The sequence below is a fragment of the Hippichthys cyanospilos genome, chromosome 2 (genome assembly GCF_059441005.1).
Source record: "Hippichthys cyanospilos isolate Australia breed blue-spotted pipefish chromosome 2, RoL_Hcya_1.0, whole genome shotgun sequence".
NCBI lineage: Eukaryota > Metazoa > Chordata > Actinopteri > Syngnathiformes > Syngnathidae > Hippichthys > Hippichthys cyanospilos.
Window position 1 is genome coordinate 2,633,068 of NC_142370.1, and position 9,803 is coordinate 2,642,870.

Below are 9,803 nucleotides of genomic sequence, written 5' to 3' on the forward strand. Positions count from 1 at the left end.
GGGCTCTATGGACCAGCAAGGCGTTCTCAGCTGGCCTAGTATAACCTGACATCATTATCCTAATTATATATATATATATATATATATATATATATATATATATATATATATATGCACACATATATAAACATCAATATATATATATATATATATATATATATATATATATATATATATATATATACATATATATATATATATGCACACATATATAAACATCAATATATATATATATATATATATATATATATATATATATATATATATATATATATATATATATATATATATATAAATAAACATCAAATTTACATTGGCTAAGATTGCATATATTCACATACCCTAGCATAAACCTAATCAATGACATCACATAGTATGTACTCCGCATGACCCAAACTAAAGTAAACTTACACGCTCCAGAGAGGCCCAAAAAAAAAAAAAAAAAAAAAAAAAATATATATATATATATATATATATATATATATATATATATATATATATATATATATATATATTCACTTCGTGTCATTTTATATCCCTTTGGTTACGCTCGTTTCATGCTTGTAATCTTGGGTTAGAGCAGGGGTCGGGAACCTATGGCTCGCGAGCCAGATGTGGCTCTTTTGATGATTGCATCTGGCTCGCACATAAAACAAAATAATTCTCACTTGTGTTAACCTATCGATCCTGTTCAGGGCTGTAGGAGCAATTGTTCATTATTTTTAATTGGAGAATACTGGCCTCTGTTGGCCGTTGCTGGGTAAACAGGTAAACGTCCCCTTTTGAGTCAACTGCTCGGTCATTAGCTCAAAGCTAAACCTTCGAAAAGAAGATGGCGAAAACAAAAAAAGATGACGATTATCGCACATTTCAAAATGAATGGACCGAAGAATTCGCCTTTGTGGAGAGAGCGGGTTCTGCAGTATGTTTAATTTGCAATGACAAAATTGCATCGATGAAACGGTGGAATGTAAAGCGTCACTTCGACACACGCCATGCCACCTTTGACTTCGGTAAAGTTGGCAAGATATTGGCAGATTCGGACTTTCGCGATCAATACCTCTCAGACAAAACGTCGTCGAAACACCAAAGTTGCCATTATGCCTCCTTCATAACACGGACTACCAGCTACAATGTAAAAAAAAGACATTTGTAAAATATTTAAACCAGGGGTCGGTAACCCAAAATGTTGAAAGCGCCATATTGGACCAAAAAAAACAAAAAACAAATATGTCTGGAGCCGCAAAAAAATAAAAGCCTTGTAATGAAGGCAACACATGCTGTATGTATCTATAATAGCTATATTAGCCAACTATCAAAATGATTAACTACGAATACATAATGAGGCTTCATGATTAAATGTTTATTTTTCCTGCAGTGCATCCTGACACGCCACATGACTACTCCGTTGTGCGATGCCGCCTCAAGTTTAACTTAATTACAATTTTAATGAATTATGTTTCATTGTTTTGATTAAATTAAATAAAGCGGATTTTAGAAGATTTTATTCATCAGGATTCAAAAAAAACAAAATGGAACATAAGGTGGCCCTTATCTGGGCAATAGAGTGCAATAAAACATAGCCTGCATCTATAAAAATGAAACATCAGCCACATACCTGCATAAACGCGCAGTCTATTCAATATCGATCACATCACTGGCAATTGAGTATGCTGGCGCTGAATTAATGTCCTTGATTTGTTGATCGGTGTTGCCTGCCATTTTAATCGTTCTTTCCTTCACTGTCTTGGCGGAGAGAGGCGTGTCTTTTTTTTTTTTGGATTTTGCTATTATCCCGGTTTTGGTTGTGTAGTCCTTAAATTGGTGTTTGATATGTTGATGAATGACTCCATGTAGTCACCACAGATCCAGCAAGAGATAGGGGTAAAGAAGACCATCGTTCAAAGTCCTTCACTGTGCCATCCAACAAAGACAGAAAGTTCTGGCTAACCATTTCAGACATAGAGGGACAAAAATTCCGAGGTATCGAAACCATGTCTCCATTCATCTAAAAGATGTCCCCAACCAAGGAAATATCCTGTCCGAAGGATTAAGGGGTAAAAGTTTGCTCTTTTGAAGGTTCAGCTTATAGCCAGAGAACTTGCCATATTGATCCAGTATGTCAAGAGTATCGGGAATGACCTCAAGGAATCTGAAATGTACAAAAGCAAGTCATCAGCATATAGAGAAACCTTGTGTGTTACGCCTAACCTCTTGACACCTTGAATTCTTTCCACGGAACGCAGCCAAATTGCAAGTGGCTCGATGGCAAAAGCGAACAGCAAGGGTGAGAGAGGGCAGTCCTGTTTGATATCTCTTCCTCGCGGGAATGGAAAAACAAAGTGTTGTTTGAGCGGACCGAGGCCGACACAGCTAAATACAGTAGTCTAACCCAATGAACAAAATCCTCACCCAACCAAAAGCTGTTCATCACTCCATAGAGAAAGTTCCACTCAACACTTGCGCCTGCTGTATGTACAATATTCAAAAGAAGCCGAGAGGTATGATAAGAATGCCATCCAGACATGAATCCAGTTTGGTTTATGGAAATTATATGAGCTAGCACGTTGTAGTAGAATGTCAGAGAAATCTCTAAAAGAAGACTAGGACAAGCCTAGCTGATAAGCAGCAAAAAGAGTAACTCAGACCAGCCAAGATTGACTTTTCTATACCATGGTAGAGGGAAAAAGCTTGGGCAAACGAACTCGTGCATTCCCCAGCACTAATTCAACGCTCAAGCGCCCCTGCCTGGTTTTTATTCATTCAGCAAAGCATTGCACATTACAAGACATAACAAAAAGAGCCGGTCAGGCGCCACCAACAGCTGGGCCAAGGTCCCAAGCTCACACTTTCCAGCGTCAACAGCTTTATCTAAGGACTGGGGCGAGATGAAGTAGGACTGCACACATGGATAGCAATGCGCATTATTCTAGACAAGAAATAAGCACATAATGATAACAACCTAATTAATGATTTCCTTCACACAGAAGCCAGATCTTTGGCGAGAACTTTTAAGTCTACATTCAAAAGAGAAATAGGTCTATAGCTACCACATGACAATGGATCCTTATATTTTTTCAATTTCAGAAAGATTGTGGCTTCAGACAGCGTCCTGGTGAGTTGACAACTCAAAAAGTCTTCGTTACACATTCTCTCCATCATTGGCGCTATGAGGTCTGCGTTGGCTTTATAATATTCAGCCGTGAGGCTGTTTGGGCCAGGTGATTTGCCCGCACTAAGAGATTTAATAGCTTCTTGCACAGCAGTCACCGCGATAGGGCTCAATTGAATGTTTTGAAGCATCTCATGCGCCGCCGCCGGTGGCGATCTCGAGGCATACAGGTCCAAATACAATTGCACAAAAGCTTCATTAATTTCCTCTGGATCTGACGCAATGTGACTGACCAATTTATAATTTATATGAATGATATTCAAACTATATATGGATTTGGAGTCACAGATCATAAGCCTGCCAGTCCAATTTAATCAAATAATGTACGAATAAATTGAACATTCACATTGCAAACAATCAGCTCTTAATGTATGTAAGATTGCTGTCAAAAAGACGGATGCGTGCCCTGACTACAGGACCGGAGCTGGAGATGAGGATTTATAGGGGGTGGGGGCAATTTGGAAATATGGCATGGTCCCACACCATCAGGACACATGTAAAAGAAACTTTCAATTAAACTAGAGCCACTTGATCTTTCCATTACCTTTGATGCTAGGTGGACGCAAGGCGCAGGGTGATAACTATTCAGGTCAAAGTCCGCGATGACAGCAAGTGGCAGGCCGGGGTACAGCTCAGACCGGCTTAGGCGCAAGCCACTGACGAAGCCCAGAAGCAGCAGGACAGTGCCATATGCCGCCAAGAAGGGTGCTGACATCATGGCGTAGCGTCGCCTCTCCCGCGTCATCCAAATGAGGCAGGACCAGACTAGCAGGGCGAAGGTCAGCCAGTTGTTGTAGGTGATGCTCCACACCTTCCAAGCAAACGCAAAAAATAATTTGTCGGGATGAGCCATCTGTCCGGGAAGCTTATGAGCCATCCGACCGAAGCTTCTCACTGCCGGAAGGATGGGTGGGGGATGGAATAGGGGGCTTACTTACACTGCTATTTTACTGCTGTTCATGTTAAACAGGATACGATTTTAGTTATAATTGTAGTTATACTATTTTTTTTTTTTTATAGATAATGTTTTCTCATTTGGGGGTGGGGGCCTTTACTTGTAATAATTGAGAAGCACTCTGCCCAAAAAGCCATTTGCACTGAAAAACACACCTGAGGGCAGTTCCGAGTGTCCATTAAAGCTTATCGTGCATGATTTGAGAATGTGCTTGGAAAAATGTACACAGGCCCAGGGAGAACATGCAAACTCCACACAGAAAGGCCTGAGCAGAAAGCAATGTCAGGATGACATTTTTACTAGTTTGTGTGCACTGCTTGCTTACATAAATAGAGGCAAGCATTCAATTTCCTGCTCAGGCATCATTAGAAGACATAAAAAAAAAATGTGTGTGGGATTTACTCCTTTGGACATTTGGGAGCACTTAGATTATTCAAGGTTCATCCACTCAATTAGAAATCTATATTTGTCAATTTCTTCCTACCATCATGATGATGAGGCCGCTAACATAGCTGTGCTTTTGGACCAGTCTAGCGAAGATGACCAGAGCGCTTGGGCCTGAGTCCGGAGGAGAGCTTTCCGCCAGACTCGCCGAGGACCGGATGGTCCCCTCCGTTCCCCCTCGGCTCTCTGTTCCCAGCAGAAGGGAGGCCATGTCAGCAGATATTTTGGGCACTTTTTGTAAACATCCTTTGAAGCTACACGAGTGCCTGTACCAAGCGTTAGCCAATCTTGGCCCTCATAATGCGAGGGGGTGAGAGGGTAACAGTTGGTATAGCCGGCACCCCCCAAAAGGCTTCCTTCATCCTCTCCGTAGACACCTTGCCACGAATTGGCCCTCATTAAGATCATGGGCTTTGCAAAGAGAACGCAAAACAAAGCCAATTAGGACATGCAAGGAGTGTTTGTGCGCACACAAATTCAAATATCGGCACCTCATCAGGTAGATACGTTTCCTCGTCCGTGCTGCTCAGAAGCTGAAATGAGGCAAAAACAGTTTGAAATCAGTTTGGGAAAACTCATCCCGTCCATTATTCGTACGGCCTTTCCACATGTGGGTTTTTGGAAAACTGTTAGAATAAATCTATATAGGTAATCCCATATTTGTTTTTTGCAATATGTATGCTAGTAGATAATTAGACATGGATATTTTCCGTTGTAGTTGTTTGTGAGGATTGAGGGAAGAGATCACACCAGCAAGCACCATGACCTAAGCACAGGGTGGAACTGTATGGGGTCGGTCGTCATGTTCCTGGTAAAAAAGATAGCATTGATTACATGGACTGATAGTGTGAAGACTCGCTACTACATCCCTCACTATTAACAAGCTGATTGTATCGTTGCTCCCATATGTCTCCCCTAACCCTTCAGGGCTATAATTGCTTTGTATTTAAGGCATGATTGTCAAACTCATTTGACTCGTCACGCATTAACAAATTTTGAAATCAGAGGCTGCTAAAAACTTTTCAAAAGGGGTAGTGGTAGCAAAAAAATCTGTAAAGGTTGAAGACAAATTGCATATTTGGTATGCTAGCAAGAAACTAGAAGTCTTGATTGGCATTTTGCGGTCCACATAAAACTATGTGGCGGGCCGGGTCTGGCCCCCGAGCCTTAAAGTTTCACAACGATGCTCTTAATGGTGTGATATATATCACCCACGGGCCAGACAAAGAGATGTGGCGGGCCGGATTTGGCCCCCAGGACTTGAGTTTGACACCTGTGAGCTAGGGCCAATCCGAATGAATTAAAAGAAGGCTGGACAGGATGTGTATCAAAATGGCAGGAGATCTGTGATTGCGCACATCTCTGTCGGTACTCTTCACGAGTAAAACGAGCGCAAGTCTCTTGTCTCAATCCTTGTATTTTGTTTATTAATTGTTATAGGTTGACTGAATCTGACATGAATGTCTATTAAAAAAAAAAAACAAATAAAAAATAATACTCCACTTGTCTTGTTTAGATTTACCTTTAGTTTTATTTTTTCATGACGATAATTACCTGATGAGCAGCACCAATTTTTCTTATTTCAGTAAGTATGCATGAAAAGCAGTGGTATGAAAAACAAAACACATGCAGTAACTAAATGATGATGACGATGTAAGGTGTGCGTTATTTACATCATGTTTATCTCCTGAGATGTACACAACTCTGGAGAAGCTCGGCGGATCATCTGGGGTGTACTGTGGACTCTCATCACTGTCAACATTATCCTAAAAAAAGTAAACACATCTAGTGCTAATATTCAACTCGATACAAATGAGAGCAATGCATTGCATTACAAAACATTTTTAGCCTGAAATTTGTGTTTTTTTTCCCCCCATATTCTCCAAAAGCTCTGCAAGATCAGAGGAGAAAACTCTGGGGTAAATTGTTTATTTCCTCCAATTAATTTCTACTATAGCAAAGATGAGTGCAGCAGCAGCAAACCAAAGATTGGATATGGACAGTACAGTATACGAGATGGAAATGCGTTTATTACTTTCAGTTTGTCAGACAAAAAATGGCCTGACGAGCGCAGCCGGGTTGGAGAAGAGGCCACCTGCCCTGTTGGGTTGGGCTAGTAATCAATGCTCATTCATGCTAAAAGGCATCTGAACCGCAAACTTGACGTGATCCTCAAATCCTTGAGTAAAACTGCTGTCATCATGAGGAAGTTGGAGGCTGGCATCGAAGGATTTATTGCTAAATTGGCAAGTTAAAATGATTAAAACCCATTCTCATGCTACGGACTCAAGCTCGATCATACTCTATCGCCGTGCTCCCAAAACAACTGCCATCTGGGCACTCCCCCCCAAAGGACAAGAAATTGTCGAGATTTGACAATCTTTCCTCTCTTCCCCATATCTGGTGGCCTTAAGAATGTTGGTTGGACTGGATAGCCAGCTCAAGGGCACTCTTATACACATGCATTCACGGACTTCAAAAGGCACACTCTCCTACTTTTCAGTGTCAAAGCACACTGGTCCTAATCTCCACCATTGTGATGGGACTATGCTGTGTATGCGCTGGGACAACAGGCTGCTCCAGCTGGCCCCCACCTCCCCACCTCCATTTTTTGTTGTGTGAGATTTGTTGTTGTCCTTGGACTTTTGCCATGGACTTCATTTTGGGGTGCTTTTTGTTATCTCCCCCATTCTTTTCCTCATGTAACAAGTTTCATGCTATTGCGGAGCACTGCACTGTGGCGAATACTGTCCGGCCACATCATCTTGTCTTTCCCTGTCAGTAACTGTGTTGAATGTATCTTGGACGGTTCAAGCTGGTTAATTCAAAATTTTGTTTCGTTGTACTGCAGGAAATGACAATAAAGGATACCTTGCCTAAATCGCTTGTAATGTACTGTAAAATCACAGTAATTGTAATGTTGACACTTGAGCCAATAAGAATTGTGACTTCCCAAGACACCCACAAGTTTTTCACACTGTTCTGAAGGTTCCCTGCTAGAAATGTGGAGTTCATTGATTTCACTTGGGCAAGCAACACTAAGACCAACCTCCTCTGCAATCTGCACCCATTTGAGCAGCAGCGTAACCAGGGTGTAATAGAGCAGCAGCAGAACAAAAGGGTTGACCAAGTCGGGCCAGCTGACTTCGGGCTGCAGGTGGAGCGCATGCGGCTCTGAACCGTCGGTCCGGATCACTCCTGTCATTCCAAACAACCTGAGACGCGAAAAGGATCAATGCGAGGCAAGCTGAGCACGCTGGCAGACAGCAGGGATGGATACCTGGCGTAGACGTCGTTGGGCGGCACCAGCTGCTGTGGCAGGGGAAGCTGGTAGACATAGAGCACTAGGAGGTGTCCTCCACTGAAAATGCTCATCATCACGCACAGGCAAGTGAAGAGCAGCAGGCTGATGGAGCGGCCCATGGCCCACCACCACACCAGTCCCAGGAAGGTCCCGAAATATACTGCGGATGTGAGGGACGGAAGAGTGATACCTGGGAACATTCAAGCAATGGCATCGGTATTGGGATGCATCTCCTAACCAAATCCATCGTCCAGCATTGACCACAGGTTTTGCCCTCAAAGCAGTTGTTTGTCCTTTTGATCGCAACATAAATACCCAAAGTTGCACAGCATCCATGTTTTACTAGGTTTATGATACCACAATGAATAAGTCAAATTGAATACCTTTCCGTCTTATCTGACCAGTGCACTCTTAATTGAATCAAATGACAACATCATTAACTTTTCAGTTATTGTAAAATTCCAGCGTGTGAAAAAAGATGGACTCGGACCTTGGTTCAGTCTGCTCGCTTCTTTCATTGAAAATATTGCCATAACAACCTCAGCGAACACCAGCTGCTGTTAGCTACAACAGGCACTTGCTGCTAACAGCCAAATGATGTCCGCCCTTCTACTCGTCCCATTACGGTAATTATTGTAAGTAGGAGTATGGGCGATATTAAAATGTTGTGTGTCAAAACTCATCAAGGTGGCTGAATCAATCTTCCTTGAATGGTGTGGGGGGAAAAAACGACACACCGATACTTTTGACCTTCATTTTTTGGGAAAAAAAAGTATCTTATATTTGGGGAAATAGGGTAATTCATCATAAGATTAGAGTTGCATTTTCCAACAGCTGTTTTTCATGAAGCTTGTTACGACTGTTGACTTTAGAATCAGCAGTTGAGCAAAATTGCATCCACCTTTTGTCTGTCTTTGTGTCAGTGATAGCCAGAGTTCCGATTCAAGTTTTTTTCAACCTTTATTATATCTTTATGATGGAATAATTGTATTACAGTATGTTATAAATATATATATATATATATATATATATATATATATATATATATATATATATATATATATATATATATATATATATATATATATATATATATATATATATATATATATATATATGTATTGCTTGCACACCTATTGGCACACACACGCACAACTAATCCATGCCAACTTCACGATATTGGCTGCCACAATTAATTAAGCTTATCTTCGGCAATATTAACGTTTTAAAAGCTGGCTACCATACATGTCAAATCAAGCATTTTCAGTCATCGTACCACCAGGGGGCAAATGCAAGGTTAAGACTTCATTAAGCTTAAGAAATGGCAAGGGAGAAAATCCAGCAAGAGGGGAGCAGCACTATCAGCATCCTAAATTTATAGAGTAGAATGCCACGACGATGAAGCTGGCTTCGTGGGCGCAATCCCGAGTTTTCAGCTTTCAATTCCACCTTAAAAGCCTTTAGATGTTGTAGAAACCTGTCCGTTTCGGTGTTTGAGTCAAAGATCACACTTTATGGGCGCAGCACTTGTTTTATTAAGTGACTGCAGCACACGCAGGAAGTGACTGTGTGTTGGTAGTACAGTGTGCAAACCAGTACTAACGTCTGCCTCTAAACCCTGGTGGTTAGCTTTAGCAATAGCATATGTCACCAGGTACGGTGGCTCATGTGTGACAAACAATAATTATCCAAATGATCTTTAGATGTCAATGTTTCCTACATGTTTAAATGACAAAAGGCTCTGCTTTCCTCACCTCCTACTATACCGCGCTAGCTGTCAAATAAATTTTGAAAATCCCAATGGCAAAAAATTGGAACAAATTCAGTTTGAAATGAGCAAAAATGACATTTTGACTGCTAAGTCCATACTCACTTGGAGTGATTCTGGTATTTTTAGCAGGCTCCCATCAGCACCAGAGTGAAATGGC

General features: G+C 41.2%; 1 protein-coding gene across 1 annotated transcript in view; it reads right to left on the reverse strand.

Moving 5' to 3' along the window:
- LOC148426867 (piezo-type mechanosensitive ion channel component 2) overlaps nucleotides 1-9,803 on the reverse strand; it is an 83,264-nt gene that overhangs the window by 42,099 nt on the left and 31,362 nt on the right. Inside the window, exons 7-13 of the mRNA XM_088440768.1 lie at nucleotides 7,852-8,065; nucleotides 7,621-7,786; nucleotides 6,245-6,337; nucleotides 5,063-5,104; nucleotides 4,865-4,982; nucleotides 4,612-4,802; nucleotides 3,717-3,983 (exon numbers count right to left, since the gene is read on the reverse strand). Coding sequence (XP_088296894.1) covers nucleotides 3,717-3,983; nucleotides 4,612-4,802; nucleotides 4,865-4,982; nucleotides 5,063-5,104; nucleotides 6,245-6,337; nucleotides 7,621-7,786; nucleotides 7,852-8,065 — 1,091 coding nt within the window. The remainder of the gene's footprint in view (nucleotides 1-3,716; nucleotides 3,984-4,611; nucleotides 4,803-4,864; nucleotides 4,983-5,062; nucleotides 5,105-6,244; nucleotides 6,338-7,620; nucleotides 7,787-7,851; nucleotides 8,066-9,803) is intronic.